At 49.8% G+C, this 24,498-nt stretch overlaps 1 protein-coding gene across 6 annotated transcripts in view; it reads right to left on the bottom strand.

Annotated features, from left to right (window-relative positions):
- The window catches only part of MPRIP (myosin phosphatase Rho interacting protein), a 150,963-nt gene extending 127,106 nt beyond the window's left edge, over positions 1-23,857 (bottom strand). For 3 of the 6 annotated variants that reach the window (XM_037987286.2, XM_008010506.3, XM_008010505.3), the window contains exon 1: positions 23,343-23,857. In XM_037987286.2, coding sequence (XP_037843214.2) covers positions 23,343-23,465 — 123 coding nt within the window. In that variant the 5' untranslated portion in view covers positions 23,466-23,857. The remainder of the gene's footprint in view (positions 1-23,342) is intronic. The other 3 variants (XM_008010503.3, XM_008010501.3, XM_008010502.3) reach the window with 3 other exon arrangements.
- Positions 23,858-24,498: the final 641 nt, after the last annotated feature.

Genomic DNA, 24,498 nt, shown 5'->3' with positions numbered 1-24,498 from the left:
TCTGTATAGAAAATCTCAGATTCTACAAAAAACTCCTAGAACTAGTGAGTTCAACAAAGTTGCAGGATACAAGATCAGCATACAAAAATCAACTGTATCTCTATATGCTAGCAATGTACACACGGACACTGAAATTAAAATGCAATACCACGTAAAATTGCTTTAGAAAAGAAAGAAATACTTAGGTGTATATATAACACAATATGTACAGGAACTGCTGAACACTATACAACACTGATGAGAGAAATCAAAGAAGACCTAAATAAGAGAGACATAATGTATTCATGGACTGGAAGATTTTAAGATATCAATTCTCACCCAATTGATATTCAGTTTAACACAATTCCCATCAAAATCCCAGCAAGATTTTTTGTAGATATGGACAAGATTATTCTAAAATTTACATGTAAAGGCAAATGAACTAGAATATTTTTTATTAAAACAAATAAAGAGGGTATAATCTATTTACCCAATTACAAGACTTACTATATATCCACAGCAATGAAGACTGTATGGTATTAGTGGAAAGTCAGACACATGGATCAATGGAACAGAAGCTAGCAATAAACCAACACAAATATGCCCAATTTTGACAAAGGTGCAGAAAGAATTCAATGGAGGAAAGACAGTCTTTCAACAAATGGTGCTAGAGTGACCGATCATCCACAGGGAAAAAAAAAAAAAAAAAAGAAAAGAAAATTACCTCAAGCTAATACAGAAAGTAATGTTATAAAAAATAAAAAAAAAAAGACAAAATGAAATAAATTTAAATGGATAAACTAGACTTCATTAAAATTAAAAACTTTTGCTCTGCACAAAGTCCTGCTAAGGAAGATGAAAAGATAAGCCACAAAGTAGGATAAAATATTTTGCAAGCGTCCTTTTGCAAAGGACTAGTATCTAGACTGTATACTAGTATTTAGACTACATAAAGACCCTCAAACTCAATAGTGAAAACACAAAACAATCCAATTAGAGTAAGAGCAAAAGACACGAGAAGACTTTCTACAGAAGATAAACAGCATGAAGAGGTAGGTGTTCAATACCAAAAGCTACAGGGGAAATGCAAATTAAAACCACATGAGATGTTACCATACTCCTATCAGAACGGCTAGAAAAACAAATAGTGACAACATCAAATGCTGGCAAGGTCACAAAGTAAGTATATCTATCACTCATACACTGCTGGTGTGAATCAGTTTGGCAGTTTTTTAAAAAACTAAACATGCAACTACCATACAACCTAGGAACTGCACTCCTGGATATTCATTCCAGAGAATGAAAACATACACTCACACACAAACTGCATGTGAATGGTGACAGCAGCTTTGTTCATAACAGCCCAAAACTGGAAACAACCTAGGTGTCCCCTCATACCACGGAATGTAAGTCAGCAATGAAAAGCAAACTACTGATCCAAACAACAACCTGGATGAATCACCAGAGAATTCTGGGTGAAAAAAGCCAATCTCAAAGGTTAGGGTTAGGGTTGTATGATTCTCTTCACATAACATTCTTGAAATGTCAGATTTATGGAAATGGAGAAGGATTCCTGGGTGGCTGGGCTTGGGTTGATGGGAGAAGGAGAAGGCGATGGAGACACTGGGTACTTTCTGCATTGTAGTCAGTATCCCAGCTGTGATGCCGTACCAAAGTGTTGCAGAAGGTCACCATCGGAGGACCTGAGCAAAGGGGTACATGGGATCTCTGTTATTTCTTACAACCACAGGAGAAACACGATTATCTCAACATAAGTAGTTTAATAAAAAAGGAAAAATAGTGGCAGGCACCTGTAGTCCCAGCTACTTGGGAGGCTGAGGCAGGAGAATCGCTTCAACCCAGGAGGCGGAGGTTGCAGTGAGCTGAGATCGTGCCACTGCACTCCAGCCTGGGCAACAGACCTAGACTCCGTCTCAAAAAAAAAAAAAAAGAAAAAGAAAAACAAAACTCAGCCACTGTGGCCTCTGCAGTCAGTCCTCAGGGGTCTATGGTGGATGGCCACAGGCCTCTTCCAGTGACGTCTGTCTGCCATGGCCCTGAGCTGCACCGCGTATGCTCTACTGGCCTCTCCAGCTACTTCCCTGGAGGTCACGCACATCCCCTCTCTCAGGGGTTCTTCTGTCCCTTCCCCTCACAACCCTCCCCAGGCAAATCTGGGATGCATGCCAGGATGAACCCAACTGTCTCAACTCTGGGTTGCCCAACTGCCCCAAGCAGGCAGCCAGGAGCAAGGGATGGAGAAACATCTCAGCCTGCTATACCTGGTGTTGTCAAGCTGCCAACACTGACACTTCCCAGACGTGCACAGGTCTCTGAACACAGCTACCCCATCACAACCAGCTCACACAACATGCTTGGCTCTCACTCCACATGGCCTGTCTGTGGCTCCAAGAGGAGGAGGGAACAGTCGGTGACAAGATCTCTAACGGTGGTTAACCCAGGTTTCCTGTCCCCTTGGACTCACCTGCCCTTACACTGCAGTGGGCGAGGAGAAAGGTAGTCAGACACGTTGAACAATCTGGCACCAAAGAGGGCAGGCCTCAAACAGTCGATGCAGACAGGTGGGTCTCACCCTTCTCACCCCATCACGTCCTGCCATCCAGAAGGCCTCGATGGTCCCACGCCCCCTCACCTCCCATACACAAACATCTTCTACTCCATGGAATAAGGATACACTGCCCCATACACAGACCCCTCAAAATCCCACACCTCCTTCAAGAACACTAACCGGCCCCAAGGGCACACGTATTTCTTCTCTCTCACACCACCACATCTCCTCGCTGGGGACAAGAATCCTGCCTCATCCAGTGAAGCACCCAGTACAAAGTTGGGCTCCAATGACCAAATAAATAAAACACGTGAACAAGTCTATGGGTATACTTATTAGTCCTGGGCGAGCCAGGCTGCAGCTCTGCCTCCCACACCCCAGCTCCCAGGTCACGAGGACAACGCTGGTCAGCACCCAGCAGTGATGGACCATCAGCACTGAGACACAAGTAGACACGAGCCAGGGCCTGCCCCCCAACACAGCTAAATCCAACTTGTACTTCTCCTTTCTTGAGTCCAAGTCTCCAGTTGTGCCACTGTGTGCACTATGCCACCAAGGATAAGAGACAGGGTGTGGACAAAGCTGGCACTCAGACAGCAGCACACGGCCCCATGCAAGAGCCACGGTGCTTCCACACTCCTGATACAGTGAGCCCACATCCAGAGCCTGGGCCTGAAGAACTCACACAAGAGAGAAGTAGTCTCATTCCTGATGTGGGAAGAGCTCAACACCCAATAGAGAAACAGTTTTGAGAGTGACAATACATCCACTCCCTAACACACTACCTGGCCATTAATTACCAGCGAGGACGAGGATTCAAGATGCCCTCCAGGGCACCACCCACACTATCGAACGCAGCCAGCCTGTCCTGCACAGGCCTTCATGGCTCTGTTGCTCTGTCCGCTGGTGAACAGCACCCCCTGGAAGTGTGCAACAGAATTTCTCCAGCAGCTGCCCTGAAGCTGGTACCACTCAAGACTCTGCAGACAAAAACATGAAGCACACACGCCTCCCAAGGGGCTCATGGTTGGTTCTGTTTATAACACATGTAAGGATGGACAAAGATTGAGAGTTGATGAGAAAACAGCTATTGTGCAGACTGCTGGGATCAGCAGCAGGTTTGGGGGCTTCTGCTTGATTTTACCATTTTTGTAATGTAAATGCCACTACACAGCACTTATCAATTATTATTTAGGGGAGGGGAAGATGTCTGCCTGACTGAGCATGCAGGACTTCTGATATAACCCTGGCCGAGTGGTTTCAATAGGGCAGGTCTTGGTCACTCCTGGCAGAACAAGAAGTAGGTGCAGTTAGGGAACCCCTACACTCTGGGCTCCACCAACAGGACCTCACAGCTCCAGGTATTTAATGTCCACTGGCCTGGAACGAGAAGGCCAATTCAAGTCTTGGCTCCACGACCTACTTGATGTGTGGCCCAGGGCAAGGCAGTATCTCTGTGATTCTCAGTTTCATCATCTACAATAGAAAAATACACATATTCCTTCCATACCATTTTTTATTAACAAAAAAAAATTACGTCAGACACAAGTACACCCTGGGTAACTGCACAATCAAGAATGCCTCAAGGTCAGAAAGATACACCCAGCACTTACACCGGTACTCAAACCAAAGCAGTGTTCACGGGAGTGCTCCACAGTGGAAGCAGCCAGTGGGAGCCCCAGAACAGTTAGTCCAAAGGTAGCCGGGCTCCTGCTTCTGAGGGTGGGGCAGGCACCCAAACCCCACACTGGCTCCCTCACACCTCACACCACGCTCTACCCTAGACTCCAAGCAGAGCGGTCATCCCCAGGAAAGCTCTTCAAGAGGAAAAATTCCACACAGTCCTGAAGAAGGACCCACACCTGTGGGGGCCTGATGCCCCAACTCTGGGCAGATTCTTGGGGCAAAAACTTCTCTGGACCAAAGGTGGGGGTGGGGGCTGCACACAGGCACTGGGTGGGACAGATGGCCACTCACTGGAGTCACTGAAAGATCCATAAACAGAATGTGTGCAAACTGTGGCTAATATATCCACTGTAGTTTTCAGGTTGATTCTTGCCCTTTTCTTTTTACCAAAAGGGTGTCTGTGGAAACACTTCCATACTCACAGCAAATAGGCTGTTTAATAATGTTTTCTGCATTTCAATTCCAAAGAGAAAGGATACCTGGGTAGCAGCCGTCTGGCCCTCTTTCTAAGCTTGTAAATCATGGGAGACTTCAAGGTTGCCTGTCTTTTCTGGGACATTCTGATGTAAGTCAGTAAAAGTCAGGGGTGAGCACACATCAAAGTCCCGTCTCAAGCCTCACCCCTGACAAGACTTTGTGTGTCCTGTGGCCACCCAGATGGACTGTGAGAGGATCAGTGGCTCTGAATCCAAGCACCTGGGGAGGGAAGCTTCTTGGCAGAGCTGTGCCCAGCTGCCTCACCCACAGTGAGGTTAGCACACACCTCTGACCATGCTCAGAATGGGGGCTTCTCTTTCAGAACAAGCCTGCCAGGGCCGACGAACACTGGTCACCACTGCAGACCCCTCAAGAGGCCATAGGCTGGTCCCGGGTTGACCAAACTATGCTAGAACTACTAAAAGTTATCCATGGGGCCTTGAGCCCTGGAGAATACTGTTCTGTTGCTCTACAGCCACAGTTGTGGACCCAAACTACCGTCCTCAATACAGGCTTCAGGACAGGCTTCCACGAACAGCCAGCCACCGTGCAGGTATTGAAGATGGAGCTACAGCCCCTGCAAGTGTTTCAACATCATCAGGATCCAGAGCCGTGCCTGGGGAGGAAGCCCAGCCTCTGAGGGAGAACGCCTGCTCACCAGCTGGCAGGAAAGCGTTCTGCGGGGAGGACACACATCCCAGCTATGGGAGCCCAAGGGCAGGTCTGCACTCCTCCCTGCTGGCACTGGAGCTGACCCCAGGACTTAAGGCATGTGAGCTCTCATGACCTCCATTTTATACCCCAGGAAACTGTGGCACACGGAGACTCAGTGGTCTGTCCAAGGCCACAGAGCCAGGAAGTGGTAGAAGCAAAACAGGTGCCAAGGCTCCCTGGCTCCACACTGGCCCTGGCCCATGGGACACTTCTTCCCAGTTTAGCAGGCCACTCCAGAAGGTAAAGGGTGACACAGGTGACGGGCATGTTCCCCAGTGAGACGTGCTCCCAGGGGTAGGGGTCTGGTCCTCACCAGCACAGCACTCAGTTCTGCCCCACATCCATGCAGCTGGGGCCACAGCCCTGGGAGGCTGCGAGTGGGGGCTTAGGGACCCAGTGGGGTCCCAAAGCACATTGCCCATGAGGCACACATGGAAGGAAGAGCCCTACAGCCTTTACTTCTGGATGAGCCAGCCACAGACCACCCTTCCGCAGCACACAGCCTGGTCAGCCGCGCAGGAGTTCAGGAAGCTGGCAGAGATTGGGAGCTGTCCTCCAGAAGGACTCTTTCCTACCTGTGCAAAGACATCAAACCTGGGTGCAGGCTACCACCTCCACCCACCCCAGGAAAAGCTGGGCCAATAAGCCACCTACTTCAGAACCTCATCAGTAAGGTGCTCAGGGTAATTTATTGTCTTAATTGGGGTAGCTGGGGAAGGAAAACGGATTCTGCTAATTATGCCAGGACTGCTGGTCCCAGAACTCAGAACAGCCGTGCCCACCCCAGCCCCTGCAGACTGCAATTGGCTCACCTCCCAACTGGGCCACTCCCGCCCCCGCATTCTGCTGCTCTCTATGGAGGCAGGTCAGGGATGCCCCTGATGTCTACCAGCCTCCGCAAGGCCACTGATGCAAAGATCGCAAAGCCTCTGGGAACACCAACAAGGAGACAAAGGCACGAAAGGTGGTGCAAAGGGAAAGGAACTCAGCATCATGCTGGGGAGCAAAGGGGAGGAGTTTGGGAGACTTCCCTGGGAGTGGGCAAATGACAGACTTCAGAAATGGAAGTCAGGGGACACCACCTATGGGAAGCTGACACAGCCACAGCCAAGCAGGCCCCCAGACAGCAGCGCAGCCTGGAACAATGAACTGCACTGCCCTCCTATCGAGGCCAGCAAGTTCCTCAGGCCCATGGCCCAACTTAAGCTCAACCAGTGTTCTGCAAAGGTGGGAGTCCCGGAGGCCCTTTTTGAGGTCCCTGAGTCAAAACCATTTTAATAAAAATACTAAGACATCCTTTGACTCCTCTCTCACTCTTTCATGAGTGTACAGTAGAGCTGCCCAAAGGCTACACAGGACATGCTATGGCCACTGACTGTAGAAGTTCTGAGAACCCAGCCGTTTTTCACTATGACAGACAGTAAAGAGCTCTGCAAAGAGTTAAAAATGTGGGGCTTTTCAGCAAATTTTTTGTTTTAGAAAAGTTATTTTTCAGAATATATGTTACTTATGTGACTACATAATAGGCTTATTGTTACTTTTAAGTGAATTCATGAATGGTTTAAACTTTTTCAGTTTTAACTTCTAATACAAGAAATACCAACGGACATAATCCAGGTAAACTAAAGCATTCTGAGGGCCTCAATAATCAAGAGCATAAAGGGGTCTGGAACCCAGAAAGTTTGAGAACTGTTGGCCTAGCCAGCCACTCCCCTAGCACATCCCCACCCCTTCTGCACCTTTGTTGGGGAGCAGCCCTGCTGATCCCACTTCTCAGTTGCCATGTGCCCAAACACAAACATGTGTTTAAGTCTATCTCCTGGTTTTTCTACTCAAGAGTCCTTTCTATCCAACAGCACTGCCTTAAAAGGCGACATCTAACCCCAGACTTGCTCCTGGTGGCTGTGTTACATACGGTCCATCTGGAAATGAAACAGACTCCAAGGCACAGGCAGACAGGAAAACCTTTCTCTCAACAATGTGGACCTCTGCCTTGGTGAGGAGAACAGGAGGAGGGGCTGCGACAGAGGCAACACCTGTTTCCCAGTGGACCTGGAGCCCTCCCTGGGTCCCCACTCCCCACAGCCGCTGAAGCTCTCCTCCCTGGGTCCCCACTCTCCACGGCCCCTGGGGCTGTCTTCCCCAGGTCCCCACTCCCCACAGCACTGGAGCTCCACTCCCCGGGTCCCCATTCTCCACAGCCCTGGAGCTCTCCTCCCCGGGTCCCCACTCCCCACAGCTCAGGAGCTCTCCTCCCTGTGTCCCCACTCCTCACAGCTCTGGAGCTCCCCTCCCGGGGTCCCTATTCCTAATAGTCCTGGGTCCCCATTCCCCATGGTCTTAGATCTCCTCCCTGGGTCCCTGCTCCCCATGGCCCCTGGAGTCCTCTCCCTGGGTCCCTGCTTGCAAAGAGGGGCTTGATGGACCACAAACATAAACACCTTTACTGTTACATAGGAATAATGTCCCTGAGCCTGTGGAGGAGTCAGAAAAGCAGGGGACTCCATTGCAATGTGCTTCTGTCCGTGATCCCTAGAACAGCTCAACCAGCACTGTCGTGAAAGGCAATGCCTGAGCTACCCACCTGGGCCTCAGCTCCCACCCCTAAATCATCCCAGGTCACCTCTGTGAAAGGGATACCACTCGGGAGGGGCGTGAAGGATGCTTTGACTGGATGTCAGTGTTCTCTTTCTTTTTTCTTTTTTTTTTTTTTTTTTTTTTTTTTTTTTTGAGACGGAGTCTTGCTCTGTCACCCGGGCTGGAGTGCAGTGGCCGGATCTCAGCTCACTGCAAGCTCCGCCTCCCGGCTTTACGCCATTCTCCTGCCTCAGCCTCCTGAGTAGCTGGGACTACAGGCGCCCGCCACCTCGCCCGGCTAATTTTTTTTTGTATTTTTAGTAGAGACGGGGTTTCACCGTGTTAGCCAGGATGGTCTCGATCTCCTGACCTTGTGATCCGCCCATCTCGGCCTCCCAAAGTGCTGGGATTACAGGCTTGAGCCACCGCGCCCGGCCAGTGTTCTCTTTCTTAAGTCAGGTGGCAGGTTCATGAGCATTCATTTTTATTATTCAGATGTATACTGTAAATGTATGCTGCTTGTATCCTTTTGTGTACATCCAATATTGCATTCTATTAAAAAAATATTACTGCAAGTATTAGAGTACATCAGTGGTTCTTCAAACTGTGAAGATCCCCGGAGGTCATGCTTCAGGGGCCACCTCAGGTGTAGGATGGGAAAGTGCGTGGGGGTCAGGTTGGTCTCACAGCTGGTGCCATTTCTCTTCCTGGGCTTCAACATGAGAACATTCATGCATCATATACATGAGCTCCATGTTGCATTTCAAGGGGGTGGGTGTTCTGCTGCCAAAGAAATAAAGCTTGAAAACTGGTAACAGTGATGAACAGCGCAGCAAAGGCCTTTTCCCTCTAGCTGGGCCCAAGGTCCTCTGGGGACCACTGTGGGTCTCTGTGTGCCCTCTGCCAGCAGCTCCCAGCACCTAGCACTGGGAAGGCACCACATCTCCCTGGGGTCGCCAGCCTTCAACTCCCATGCCCCACAGCCCCTCTTCCAACAATGTTTAAGGATTAACTTGCCTCTTTCTTGGCAGCTCAGCTGATCTTCAGGTCAGAAAAAAAGGGAAGAAAGAAGGCATGAACCTCCGAGTAGCTGAGCCACCCCTGCACCTGCATGGCCCCCTGTGCCACTGCCTCATAGTGGCACTCGTGTGTGCGACTCTTGAGGGATGTTCTTGGAACCCAGTTTCCATCCCAGACTCCTCTGTGAAGAGCATCAGGCACTATTTGGGACCCACCCATAGCCCTCCCACCCAGTAGTCTGCAGGGCTGACATCTGGCTCCAGGTGCTGATGCCAAACAGCTCACTGACAGAACGGTCACAGGCCAGCAAGTCCTCTCCTGGGGTCCACTCAAAAGAGCTGAAAAGAGGTGTTCAGACAAATGCCCGCACACCTGTGTTCACAGCAGCACTATCCACAACAGCCAAAAGGGTGAAGTAATCCCAGTGTCCACCATCCATACAAGGAATGAATTCTGACCTGTGCTACAAGGTGGATGAACCTTGAAAGCATTAGGCCAAATGCAAGACACCACAGACAAAAGGGCACATATGGTATGGTATGATTCTGTTCTGATGAAATTTCCAGAATAAGTAACTCCATAGAGGCACAAAGCAGATTTGTAGTTGCTGGGGACTAAAGGTGGGGGAACTGCTTAATAGTTAAGGTTGGGAGGGTTCTTTTGGAGCAATGTTTCCAACTGAAGAGGGGTGGAAGTTGTACGATACTGTGAATGTGCTAAATGCAATGGAATTGTACATGTTAAAATGGTTAATTTTATGTTGCGTGAATTTCACCTCAAAAAAAAAAAAACCCTCAAAACCAAGAAACCACACACACAGTTCACCCCATCATAGCAGGGGACAGCAGGGCCCACAGCTGCTGGCCGGCTGTAAACTCTCCCTTGACTCCCACTGGGCTCCTGGGCCCCCTCTGCCCATACACGTCCTGCAAGCCCAGCCCCAGCTCCCCACTGTACTCCAGCTGGAGGGGGAAAGTGACATTTTAAAAGCCTCTTCCCTGTTCGGTCTTAACAAACAGCTCATGGCCACAGGATTTTTGGAATATGACGCCATTCATGGCAAAGGGAAGAGAGCTGGAGAATGCGTGGGGACAAATTTCTGGGGCAACATCTTTGCAGGGAAGAGTCACACCCTGTTCCTCAAAAAGCCGTCCTTCCCATTCAGAAACAGGTAGGACAGAAGCATGGTGGAAGGAGGAGCAAAAAAGAGACAGGAAAGCTAAACGAGGTCAGCCCCACCCTTCCCCGCACACACCAAGGTGGTCAGCGCCGCTCCTGGACACTAGGAGTCAAGGGGGGCACACACAGCCAGAGAATGATGGTCTCAAGGCCGAGCTCAGTCCTCTCGGGTCATGTGGAGACCGGGAAGGCCCAGAGTCCCACAGCTGGGTTTCCTCCTGGCTTTGCCAACAGAGGAGCTGCTCTAGGCGTATTATACTACCTCTCTCTACCCTTCTCTTATCTCCGCCTTCTGATGCTGCTGGAAACATAAATGAGCTAATAGTGGCCTGGCACAGGGCAATTCCTGTCAGCTATGAATACTACCAACAGCGCAACAAAACAATGCCAGGGCAGGCCACCCTTTAGCAATTTCCGTATAGGAAAACCTCCACACCATAGAAGGCCAGGTGCTAGCTGGCCGGGCCCCCAGGAAGAGGACTCCTAAGCTACCAGGCTCACGGGGTTTCCAGGTGGGAAGGGAGACGTGGAATTGAGAAGTAGTGGGCTGTCTGCCGAGGTGACATCTGTCTGTTAGAAGAGCTCGTTCTCGGGTTCAAAAGAAGAGACTCCTCTTGTTTAGATCTCACAGAAGGGTCCCCTCAGCAGAGGCTCCCTTCCCTGCAAGGGTGAGTAACTTGTAAAGGCTGGGGGTGGGGTGGACAGAGAGGCTGGAAGGACCTGCCTGCCAGCTGAGGGGACCCACTCAACACTGGTGACCAGGAGGCCATGAAACGTCCTGGCCAGATCTCCCAGCCACCCAGTGATTTGGGACTAGACCTGGCTCCCCAGCTCTGGGCTCCTCTCTACCTTCCTTGGGCATTTCAACCAGGCCCAGCACAAGGATTTTCCTTCCCAGACAACTGCAAGGCAGTTGCTCCACAGATATGAGTGGGATATGCATGGCTTCTCTTAATCTTCTCCCACACTGCCCATGGCAACTTATATTCCCTTCAAAGAAATTCCTAAAATTAGGATCTGCTCTGCCCTTCATGGGACCTGCATGACTTCTCTGGGCTTGACAGGGGCACAGAAGTGGCCTCTAATGTTAAATCCTAAGCTGATGACGCCTGGCCCCTTCACTTCCTACCCTCTAAAAAAATTTTTTTTTGTTTTTTTTTTGATACAGGGTCTTGCTCTGTCACCCGGGTTGGAGTGCACTGGCGTGATCTCAGCTCACTGCAACCTCCACCTCCTGTCTCAGGCGATCCTTCTACCTCAGCCTCCCAAGTAGCTGGGACCACAGGCATGTGCCACCATGCTTGGCTATGTTTTTTACTTTTTTGTAGAGACACGGTTTCCTGTCTTGCCCAGGCTGATCTCGAACTCCTGGGCTCAAGCAATCTGCCCACTTTGGCCTCTCAAAGTTCTGGGATAACAGGTGTGAGCCGCAGTACCTGACCTAAAAATTCTTAAAATCAGTTCAGTCCTTACACAGCAGGTCCTCAAATAATGTCATTTCATTCAACATTGATTTGTTATAACAATGTTAAGAAAAAAAAAAAAAGAATTCCTGCACCCACTGTCTGTGTGGAGTTTGTGTGCTCTCACAACTCTGTAGGTTTTCTCTGTGTACTCTGCTTTCTTTCACATCTCAGAGATGTGCACATTCAGTAAACTGGACATCTAAGTGGTCCCAGTCTGAGCAGGTGTGGGTACCAGTGTGTCCTGTGATAGAACAGCATCCTGTCCAGGCTTTATGCCCTGGGAGAGGCTCCAGCCACTGATGACACTGAACTGGAATAAGTGAACTGGAAAATGAATGAATGAATATAGGTAACTGCCAACTAAAAAGTCATCAAGTCTACGATGATCACACAAATACATGACAATAAACTATGCAGTAAGAAGCACTCAGCGAGCCCGTCACTTTTGTTCTTGATTTTGAACTTCCTGGTGGTAGGAGGTGTGCCTTACAACTTTCACTTTGCAGACATTTATTCCTTGATTTAACCACCACCATGACTGTCATCACTCACTGATTCACCAAAACTTGGATAAATAATGATCTTATTTTTATTCATCTTCCTGAAATGTATGTAATAGCTCACATATATTTCCATGTTTAATATTAGAAATATTTTGGATCTTTATTTAGAAGTTTGGTTATTTTTTTGTAACCTGAAATATGCCATAGAAACTTAAATCTTGTTTATATCAATTAGCTTATGATAAAATTGGTTTGGTTATGTGTTGTTTTGCTTACAGTAGCAGTTTCCAAAAGCCTACCAACAATGGTGAGGACTTACTGTACTTATTCATTCTGAAAAATCAAACACACAGAAGGCAAACTGACTACTTCCTTCCAGTCTTCAAGGGGCTGACATGAGGAAGCTGCTAGGGTGGTGCAGAGCAGCTCAGTGGGAGAGGAGACAGCCTGAGTGTCTGTTAAAGGGGCATGGGCCTGAGTTTCTGTTTAATGGGCATGGGACACACAGAAACAGGTTTGAGGGCTCGCTCGCCCACAAAATCATAGTGGAAGGTCCCCTTCCTGGGCTGTTTTCTCAGCAGGAACCTAAGAGGGATGGGGACCTGGCGCTCCCTGCACTGCCCCTGTCCCATCTCGTCCATGGCCTGGCCCATGGTGGACATTCAAGAGCGGATGGGCCCGCACGCTAAGTGAGAGCTTCCCAAGGGCAAGATCCGTGTCCCACACAAGGCTCCATACTGCATGGTTTATTGCTGATAAAACGGACCCCATTTACTAAGCACCCACCAGTATTTCCAAACTCTGCCCTTGCCACAGATCCTGCGGTTGCTGAGGACTTTGCAAGCATCTTCCAGCATCCTTATCAGGACTCAAAGCCATGGGCACTATTATTATAATCCCCCAGTTTTCAGATGAGGGGCACAGATGCCTCAGTTCTAAGTAACTTGCTCCATCAGCATGGAAAATGGAGCTAGAATGGAAACTCAAATCTAGGCTCGCCACCATTCCAATTCCCTTGCCTGGGCACACTGAAATGAAAAGTGGGACTGTGTCAGATTTCTAGGTCAGAGCAGGTCCCCAAGCAGAAGCCATACAAATGCCCTGAACCACCCCTCCTGGGGCCCTGAGGCTCCTGAGCCCCAAGTGGCTCACCCAGTCCTGATAGTGAGGCTCTGGGTATGGCATCAGGAGACCCAGGAGACATGGCCCCTTTCTCTGGCTCAGCTGGGGCTCCCTGCAGCTGCTCCCCCTTCCCTTGGCCCCTTTATCTATGGGCAGGACCATGAGGAGGTCAGAAATCTTGTGTGGAAAGTACACCATGGTTGCTTATGGGTCTGTTAAAACCAGTGCCTCAGAAACTACAGAGATCAAGGACAAAGCTATTTCCTGATTCTGAATTCCTCTTTCAGGGGAAAAAATTGTGCTTCCTGTTCAGAGCTTTGCCAAAGGTGTGGTTGCTGCCTAGGCCAGTAGCCCATGTTGGGGACGTGGGGCACCCCGAGGCGGAGGAGAGAAGACCTAGGCAATGCCCTGCACAACAGCCTGCGCCATTCCCACACACACCCCACCACACACTCAATAACTAAGGAGTCCAAGTTGGGGCAAGGCCCTGTTCCTGATAGCAAAGGTTAACACTTATCAGAGACAAGGTGGCCAAACAGGACTTTGGAAAAAACCATGCTGGCCTTCCTGTGACCTAGGCAGGTGGCTGAACCTCTTCTGCTGAACCTCTCCAGGTCTTGGAGGCTCCATCTGCTAACTGAAGACAATTCCTCACCTGCATAATGTGGGGGAAAGGTGGGGAGGGCAGGTACAGACAGCCCCAGCAGGTCCCTCTTTCCAGGGCTAGGAACTAGAGAAGTCCAGGAAACAGCTGTGATTTACTCTGCAGCATTGCAATATACCAGTCTCCCTACCACCCATCTGCCCCGAGACAAACAAAAACACTAAGGAGTTTACAAAGCAAAGTGGCCTTCCCAAGGACAGGGAGGATGAGTCTGGAGCCAGGGTGGACTCTGGCACGGGAGCCTCATGGAACTGAGCTCTGTATCACGGCCCCATCGCTGAGCAGCTCAGTGACCTTGAGCAGGTCACTCGAGCGCTCTGAAAACTCAGTGTCCCCTCCTCCGAGGGAGGCCTTGCTGCCACCAGCCCTGCTGGCAATGCCTGCCTGCTGAGGTATGTGTGAAATCACGGGCTATGATACGATATAGTAAGTAGAGATTCAAAGGATCCAGCAAGACCATTCACTCAGAGTCTTGCTGCAAGGCAGCTCTGACACCAGGGCCACCTCTGGCACAGCATGCAACCGCCAAGTTGCGCCCAAGGGGAAGCAGCCAGATGGGTTACAGGCTCCAGGCAAAAACCAGGCTGCGGTTTCATGTGAACTAGGATGACCCTGACTGAGAAAACCAGTGAGTGGTTTGGAAGATTCCAGTTCCAGCTTCCAGAGACAAAATGTCAGTGAATCAACCCCCCAGGTGCTCCTGCCCCCAATGGAAGTGACAATGCCTTGAGAGTGGTGGGTAGGGCATGGGGTTTCCAACCCAGAGTAGCTATGAGACTGCCTCAATTGCTAAAACTGGAAAAAGCACAAAATCTAGGGCAGAGTTTTTGAAACTGCCCCAAGTGGCCCCAGAGATGACCAGAGGCCCTCCCCCTCCCGCCCACCCGCCCCCCCAGGATGGGAGGCCAAGCTCCAGGCTTTGGCTGCATTGCCCGGAGCCGCGCTGCTTTTGGTGAAAGCTTGAAAACCATCCACCTCGTCCAACTGTGTCATTCAGCTGGGAAAGAGTGGCTGGGGGAATGAGTTTCCCAGGATAAAAGAAGAGCCCCTTTTCTTAGGTCAGATGCTTCCAAATTAGCACCCAATGATCATCCATGTCCAGTAGTTGCTTGTCTTTCCCTGCGCCTCGCTACCACGCTCTCTCCCTCTTTCAAGACTAAGTGGCAGCTTGGAACAATTTAAACATTTTGAGTTGAATTTCTTTATTTCTGCTAAAGAGCATGAGATTGCCCAAAGAAAGGCTACTTCCCCCAGAGGCGGCAGCCAACGTGCTTTCTGGAACATCCCTCACCACATGGCAGGTTCAGGAACTCCTCCATTCCATCAGCACACTATTCCTTCCCTGCAAAGAGAAGGCAGGCACCCGCTTTACAGGTGGGAGACATAAGTCACCTTCCAGGGTCACCCTGCACATTTGTGTCAGGAAGAGAACACAGGCCTTGGACTACAGTCCTTCTGCGTGGCAAGGGAAACAGAACTCAGAGGAAAAGGTCAGGTAACAGGCTAGAACCCAGGGAAAAAAGCTAGGGTGCAACTACATAATACTGGAACATCGCATGTCCAGTCTAGAGGGGGATACGGCAGCCTGCCCCCCAAGGTCCTCACCTGCTCCCCCACGGGACAGACGTGAGGCCCTGGCCAGGACCCTTCTCCCTTCTCCCCATAAACTCTGCCTGTGGGCAGGGAGTGGGGATCACAGCCCAGAATAGAACTTCTAACACACCAAAAGATGCCATCAAAGACGTGAGAGTCAAAGAAAGAAACTTCAAAAGTTGGCAATAGACACCAAGGGCCAAGGAGGAGTGGGGACACAAAAAGGAGTAAGAAGTCCCAGAGAAGTAGCACTCCAGAAACCTTCCAACTCAGGGCCCAAGGGAGGGAGGAGGAAACTCACCACCAGCTGTGGCACCCCAGGGCTGCCGCCAGGACTGTAGGCAGCAGCCACACCACTGGGTTACTAAGCAGTGGGAAAGTGGCTGGTCTGAGCTGAAATGTGCTGTAAGGTAAAATGCGCACGTCATAACTTTTTTACATGGTGAAATGACAGTATTTTGGATATGTCTGGTTAAATAAAATACAATTAAAATTAATTTCACCTCTTTTTTTTTTTTTTGAGATGGAGTCTCGCTCTGTCACCCAGGCTGGAGTGCAGTGGCGGGATCTCGGCTCACTGCAAGCTCCACCTCCCAGGTTCACACCATTCTCCTGCCTAAGCCTCCCTAGTAGCTGCGACTACAGATGCCCGACACCACGCCCGGCTAATATTTTTGTATTTTTTTTTTTAGTAGAGACGGGATTTCACTGTGTTAGCCAGGATGGTCTTGATTTCCTGACCTCATGATCCACCCATCCCGGCCTCCCAAAGTGCTGAGATTACAGGCATGAGCCACTGCACCTGGCCCCTCTTTTTACTTTTTTAATGTGGCTGCTAGAAAATTTAAAATTTCCTATGTGGCTTCCATTAGAGCTCTAAATGACAGGGCTGGTCTGAGGGGTGGCACACTGTGCCCCTGTGCCAAATCGGCCCATCACCTGCTTTTCTAAGACCCCAAAACCAAGACTGGCTTCTACGTTTTTAAATGGCTATATCCTACACAACCTCCTCGATTTTTGCCTACTGGCCTGCTAAACCTAAAATATACAAGATTCCTTTGAGTAAAAGGCTCCGGGATTTGATGAAAGCTTGAAAACCACTGACCTGGTCCAACTGTGTCGTTCAGGTGGCAAAGAGTGGCTTGGGGAAGGAGTTCCCCAGGATAAAAGAAGAGTCCTTTAAAAAAAAAAAAAAAATTGCTGGCCAGGCGCAGTGGCTCAAGCCTATAATCCCAGCACTTTGGGAGGCCGAGACAGGCGGATCACGAGGTCAGGAGATCGAGACCATCCTGGCTAACACGGTGAAACCACATCTCTACTAAAAAACACAAAAAACTAGCCAGGCGAAGTGGCGGGCGCCTGTAGTCCCAGCTATTCGGGAGGCTGAGGCAGGAAAATTGCATAAACTCGGGAGGCGGAGCTTGCAGTGAGCTGAGATCTGGCCACTGCACTCCAGCCCGGGGGACACACAGAGCGAGACTCCATCTTAAAAAAAAAAAAAAAAAAAAAAGCCAAGCCCTGGTCTAGACTCTAGAAACAATCAGATATTCACTCCGGGTGACACAAGGAGCAGAAGACAGGTGTGTGTGTGTGAGAGCGATTCTTGTACAGACAGTCCCTGACTTACAATTTTGACTTTGTGATAGGTCTGATGGGTTTACCTGGATGTACCCCCACCATAAGTCCCATCATAAGTCAAGGAGCACTTGGAAGTGAACAATTCAGTGGCATTTAATACATTTCACAATGTTGTGCAACCAGCACTTTTATCTAATTCCAAAACATTTCATCACCCCAAAATAAAACCCCAGTCTCATCAGAAGTCATTCCACATCACCCACCCAACCCTCAGGCTCTGGCAACAACCCATCTGCTTTCTGTTTCTACAGATTTACCTGTTTTGGACATTTTACACAAATGGAATCATACAGTATGTGACACATGACCTTTCATGTCTGCTTCCTAGCACAATGTTTTCTAGGTTCGTCCATGCTGTAGCACGTCTCAGTACTTCGCTCCTTAGAACTGAATGATATTCCATGGTATGGATACACTATGATTTGCTTATCTACTTATTAGTGAATGGACTCTTGGATTGTTGCCACCTTTTGGCTATTGTGAGTAGTGCTGTTATGAACATTTGCATGCAAGTATTTGTTTGAAGACACCTGTCCTCAATTCTCCTGGGCACATACCTAGGAGTAGGAATGTTGGCTCATGTGGTAGGTATGCTAAACTTTTTGAGAAACCCCCAAACTGTTTCCACAGCAGCTACACCATTTCACTCCCACCAGCAACGCGTAAAGGTTATAACTTCTTCACGTCCTCGCCAACATGTTATATCCTTTTTTTTTTTTTTTTTTTAATTCTAGCCATCCTGACAGGTATAAAGTGATATCTCACTGTGGTTTCCATTTGGGTTTCACTGATGACAACGCTGAGCATTTCTCATGGTGCTTGGCCGTTTGAAAAGGGACTTTGTGTGTCTGAGATTTCTGACACACTCCCTGCCAAGCAACACACCGACTCCTGTTACAGATCTTCCACAAGGGGGGATGCGAAATCTCCCCATTGTTTCTGAGATACACATTAAGTCAAATCAGTAAGTCCTATGCCTTAGAACTTCTATGAATGTTTACAGAAACAAAGGGAAATCTGATGAAATGCTTCCCTAAGACCTTGTCCTGGCCCACACCCTCTATGTCTGAAATTTCCACCCGAGGCCCCCACAGCCTTGGCAGTGTGGGGTATGGGCACAGCGAAGGCAGAATCATACCAGGAAGACTAAGAACTCTGGGAGAGATCAAAAACAAGCTCATTCCCAGGTGGGAAAACAGAGGCCTGAGCAATGAAATGACCCAGCCAAGGTCCCACCAAAAAAACAGGGCTAGACAAAGAACTAGAAAGAAGCTTGCAGGCTCCTTCCACAGAGGCAATGCCTGAAGTTACACAGTCAGCAGGAGAATGAGACGTCACCCCCAGATCAACACCTGCTGGGAGCCCACATGGATGTAGAAGCTGAGCACCCTGGGTTCCAGACCTGCTTCTCCCACTAACACCCACCCCTCTGATTCACCTCCTGGCCTCTGTACCTGCTCCCCTTCTGCCTGCCCACTACATGGGGGCTCCCTAGGTTGGTTCCTCTCCTTTCACTCTATGCAGCCTCCTGAGTGCTCACACTCACTCCCATGGTTTCAGCAACCACCTCCACATCCAAGACTTAAGAATTCCAACCCAGCCTCCCTCTGGTCAAACTTACCACATTATTTTTTACCCCTCCCCATCCCCCCATTTACTCCAAATCTGTTCTTCTCAATCTCTGTTAAAGGTACTTCTAAGTACCTTTAAAGGTACCCCAGGTTCCTCAACACCCACCTCTGATCAACCAACAACATCCTGTCCCTAGAGTCTGATTTCTTCCATCCTCATCAGCACTGATCTGGAGAGAAGGCACTGATTGTAATTTACCTACTTTAATAGCCTCCAGTAGATCTTCTGCCTTTAGCCAGAATTATTTTCCTAAAAAACAAGTCTGATAGATTAAAAAGCTAAGCATAAAAATAGCTATAAAAGAATATGAGAAATTATTTTACGAATCTTGGAAAGTAGGCCTTAAACATGACATTAAAACTACAAACTATAAAAAAAAAACAAAAAAAAACAACAAAAAAAAAACAGACAACTGCATTCATATTATGAAAAAGAAAAACGACCACACATAAAAGACAAGTGACATTCTGGGAAAAAATACCTGCAATACACGGCAAGCATCGGACTAGTATCTAGTGCAGGGTCAGCAAACTATGGCTCGCAGGCCACACATCACGCCAGCTGCCTGTTTTTGTAAATAAAGTTTTTAAAATTTTTTATTATTATTACTTTTTTGAGAAAGAGTCTCACTTTGTTGCCCAGGCTGTAGTGCACTGGCGCCATCTCGGCTCACTGCAACCTCTGCCTTCTGGGTTCAAGCAATTCTCATGCCTCAGCCTCCCAAGGAGTAGCTGGGATTACAGGCATGTGCCACTGTCACACCCAGCTAATTTTTGTACTTTTAGTAGAGACAGGGTTTCACCATGTTGGCCAGGCTGCTCTTGAACTCCTGACCTCAGGTCATCTGCCCACCTCAGCCTCCCTAAGTGCTGGGATTACAGGCGTGAGCCACTGCACCCTGCCGGTAAATAAAGTTTTACTGGAACACAGTAACTCATTCAAACTCATAACTCATAACAAACTCATTCGTTAATGTGTTGTCTACAGCTGCCTTTGTGATGAGACGGCAAAGTCTGCACAGTTGTCACAGAGACCATATACTCCACAGAGACTAAATTATATTTGCTATTTGGCCTTTTACCAAAAAAGTTTGCAGACCCCTGACCTAAAGCACTTATAGAAAGCCCCTACAAATCAACTGGGGGAAAAACTAACCTGACAGAAAAATGGGCAAGCAATACGAACAGACAATCCACAAAAGAAACAAAAATACTCAGTAAACAGTATTAAAAAAGGCTCAACCTCGCCAGTAATCAGGAAAATTATTAGAGAATTAAATCATTTGATAATATCCAGTCCTGGAAACGTTATGACACAGCCTTTTTTGGAAGGCAACTTCGTGGTATCTGAAAAAAAATTAATGCGCTTGATGTCAACCCAGCCATTCTATTTATAGGTATCTGCCCCCAGAGAAATACTTGCATTCATGCGTGCACGCACACACACCCAAAAGTATTTATAAGGCTGTTTGCCGAAACATTCACTGTATATAACAGCAAAACCCTAAGCAACCTTGCTGTCCATCAATAAGGAAACAGGTTAAATTATAGTACACTCCTAAAGGCCCAAAATGCAAAATGGTTCTGACATCTTTATATGCAACACCATGAAAAGAACGCTAAGACATGCTGTTAAGCAGAAAACAAAAAGCATGTCGCAGAGCAAATACATGCACACAGTTTAGGATAAAAATGTTTAACTGTATATCTGAGTCCATATTTCGCTGAGAAACGCACAGGAGAACTGGAGGATAAATGACACTCTGTGAACAGGGGCCTGGAACAAGTAATAAAGGACAGTCACTTATCACTTATCCCAGACTACTCCGAATTCCCGTGAGGAGGAAAAGGCAAAGAACTCCTCTGCTCCAAGCCAGCATTCTCAAGGCACCTCCTGCAACATAACCATCCCTGACATTATTGTCCTCATCACGTGCTCATGGCGTGGCCACTGTAGACTCTGAACAGGAGTAGGGAAACTAACATTGGCTTCAGAATCCTGGCTCCATCCCTGAACTGGGCAAGTAGCTTCCCTTCTCTGGGTTTCAATCTTCCCACCGGTAAAAGGAAGTGGTTACATTAGCCGATCTCCAAGTCCCTTCCAGGTCTGATGCCATAATACAGTCCCTGCAAGAGGTTTCTGTGCCTCTCTAGGGGAAAAACAAACAAAACCTACAGCTGAGGAAATAAACCTCAAACCAAAAGGCTCAGACAAATGTCTGCTCCTGCGAAGATGACATCTCAAGAGCAAAAGCCAGCTGCCCACCACCTCTCTGGGCCCAGTATCTTCTCCTCTTAAAGAGGAGGTGGCCTCGATGGTGGCTGATGTATCTTCCAGCTTTGACGGTCTAAAATAAGCTCGAGGCTGGGAGGGGCAGCAGGAAGCAGGGGCTTGGGGGAGACTGATGGGAACCGATTGGTTGAGGTTTTCTAATGGAGCCATAAGGATGAGAGTGAGAGGCTGGGGGAGGGCCGGATGCAGCAGCAGAGAAGGCTGTTGGCAACAGCCCTGAGTCTCCCTCCTCTCTTTTCAAGAGCAGTTTCTTCCTGAAAGATCCCAGGAGGTAGAAGGCTGGGCTAATCTCTCCCAGCACAAATAACCCCACTCATTATTTCAGAAACTACCATTCCAGTTGTGCCCTGAAGGTCTCAGGCCTGTTTCAAAACCCACAATTCAACTTTGAATACAGTGAGAGTACAGTATTTTAAGTTTGCCTCTCCCCGTGAATCCAATTAATAATCAACAGATTTTTAAAAATCTTAGCAGACTGGACTCGAACATGCAGATTCCATCCTAGTTTATCCAAGCTTAAGAATTCGCAAATAGCCCCTATGAGGTGTAAATTTACCAATTTTGGCAGTTGCTTATAATAACCAGGAAACTTACAATCCTCTCTCAGAACAACCCTTGCCCAGAAACTTCTTAAAGTGACAGGTTTTTTTGGTTTGTTAAATTGTAAAAGAAAAAAGTTTCATAAAATATCGTTTCTTGCTTTTCACAAATGCTCAGTGAAGGAGGTAAGCCGGGGACCAGGATTGCTAATTTACAGATAAGGAAATTAAGATACAGAGGTAAAGGGATTTGTTCAAGGTCACACAGCTGGAAGTGACAACCAAGACTTGAAGCAAAGTCTCCTAACAACTCCTCATCGAATAAACTGTTCCCCCCAAAAAAGCATCCAGATGAGAAGGAGGAATCAAGTTCTCCTTTATACTCCAGAACACCCTCCGAGGTAAACGAGTTCAACCCATCCCAAGCTGACCGTCCTTAAAGCTCTTGGTATCTTAACCATCTACGACTTTGCAGCCTTGAGTGTTTGGTTAAGCTTTTGAGGTTTAGATGAAAAGAATCTTTTCCTGGCAGTTGGAAACCTGACCTCAGAGAAAGGCCCCATGCCCCAAGCCATAACCCATGCCCCACCACCCTACTCCAGTCGGCCATGTAAACTAGTCAAACTCTGGGTGCACTGAAGTGGCATTAAAACAACCAGGCCCGTTCACTCGTTTTCAGTCTAAGGGGTTCCTCTGCGACAGCAGTGGCTACAACTAGGTCACACTGGACTGGAATGTGAAGGGACTTCCCCTGGCTTCATTCAGGAGGCTGAGAGAAAGCTCTGAAGAGGATGGAGATGGTGGCTGTGGGGAGGGTACCCAGGCACATCCAAAGGAGGTGTACACAAGGCTCGGAATCCTGGAACACCAGGAGTTCAAAGAGCAATCACTGCAGGGGTTCCCAAGGGCCACGGTGACCGCAGCCAAGCCTCTTGGAGCCTTTCATCAATACGAATTCCCCATCTCCCAAATCACTCCAGAGCGGGGGCCCCAGAACTCTGTGTTTAATGGCTGTGACTCTAATGCACGTTTGGAAGCTGCAAGTAGTTCAAAGCCCTGTTTGACAGATAAGGCTGGGAGACAGAAACCAACTTTACCGAGGACCCACAGGTCTCCTCACCCCTCGGCCAGTGACCAGGGAACTGGTCCCAGTTCCCTACTCAACTATGGCCTGCCAGCCTAAGTTCAAGAACAAGACCCTCCTCGCCAGACTTGGACACCCTTCACCTCTCTCCAGTCCCTGACAGTGACTTTGATTCAGAATCCGGGCAGGCTGCGTCCCACTAGACGGAAGCCCACAGTCCTTCCCAACAATCCGACCCCTAGGCCACTCTGGCTGGACAAGTCCAAGACCAGTCCCAAGCCGGACTCTGAAGGGGGTCCCGTCAAGCGGCATGCAATCACTAAGCGCTTTGTTCCTACTAAGCGAAACCAGGCACTTTTGAGTCACCCAAAAAGCATGAATCACACAGCCGGGCAATGGGAACGGGAAAGGATGTTATTTTTCGGCATACTCTAGGATTTTCCCTTTGTCCCAGCTCTGTCAATGCACTTCCCGTCCCCGTCCCCATGCCCCAGGACTCGCGCATTTCCCTGCTCCATTTTTATTTTCCCTGCAGCCCTTGGCGGCGCCCCTGCCCCCGGTCCGCGGTTCCCAGAACAGAGGTGTCCCGGCCGGCCCCGGTCGCTCACCTGCGTCAGGTCCTCGTCGTTGAGCAGATGCGACTCGCGGGGCTTGAAGCAGTTCTGACACTTGCTCTTGTTGAAGATGTTGGCCTGGAATTTCCTGCACGGGTTCTCCTTGGCTGCCGACATGGTCGGCGCGGCGGCGGCGGCGGCGGCGGAGGCGCAGGCCCGGCCGGCCTGGCGCTCCCGGCGGGCTCGGGGCTCAGCGCGGCCGCCGCCGCATCCCTCGCTGGCCCCGCCGCAGGCCCGTCCCGGCCTCCTCCCCGGCCGGCGGCTCGCTGCACGCGCCGAGGCTCCTGCGCCGCCCGGGCCTCACAGCGCGCGCGACGCCCCGCTCCCGCCCGCACCGCCGCCGCCCGGCCGCCGCGGGCCCATGGACGCGGCCTCGGGCCCGCTGCTTCCCGCTGCGGCCCGCCTCTCAGGCGCCGGTCGCCCGCCGGCCCGGCTAGTCCGCGCCGCCGCCGCTGCCCTCGGCGCCCGGCGGCCGCTGCAAATGGGAGCGGAGCGCCTCACGCACTACGGGCGGGGCGGGCGGGCGGCCGGGCGCGGGGAGGCGCCGGGGCGTACGGGGCGGGGCCGCGCCCGACGCGATCGGCAGCCCCACTGGCCAATGGCGGTGGCGCGCTCTCGCTAACAAAGGAATCTCTGGGCCAATAGCAGTTGGGGGCGGGACCGAGGGCCGCCGAGCGCAAGGTAAGTTGTGCAGGCCGCGAAGGTGGGGGCGCCGGCATGGGACGTTCAGGTTTGGTGGACTGGCGCTGTGGCCGGCCGGGCTGACAGCTGCAGGGTCCGGGAGGGGGCTGCGGGGGAAGGCGGAGCCGACCTCAGGCTGCCTCTCGGCAACCCCTTTGCTCCCAGGCTCGCCTTCCCGCGCCCATGCTGTACACCCAACGGAGGCATCTTCCCCAAGCCCAGCTCGGAGAGGATTAGTTTAGCACCTACTGTGTGTACCAGGCCCACTCGTAGGAGTCATAGTTAGCGTAGGGAACGGCTGGATACTGCTCCAAGGGCTCGCTCATTAAAGTTTCACAATCTCTCCATTCTCATCCCCATTTTACACAGGAGGAGACTGAGGAGCAGAGAAGTAACAGCGGGTAATGTTTCAAGGGATGACTAAGAGAAGATGTCAGCGGACTTGAAGAGCTGTCAGCTCCATTAGGAG

The sequence above is a fragment of the Chlorocebus sabaeus genome, chromosome 16, assembly GCF_047675955.1.
Source record: "Chlorocebus sabaeus isolate Y175 chromosome 16, mChlSab1.0.hap1, whole genome shotgun sequence".
NCBI classification, from domain to species: Eukaryota; Metazoa; Chordata; class Mammalia; order Primates; family Cercopithecidae; genus Chlorocebus; species Chlorocebus sabaeus.
Note: the sequence above shows the minus strand (reverse complement) of the source record. Positions and strands in the feature narration are given on the sequence as shown.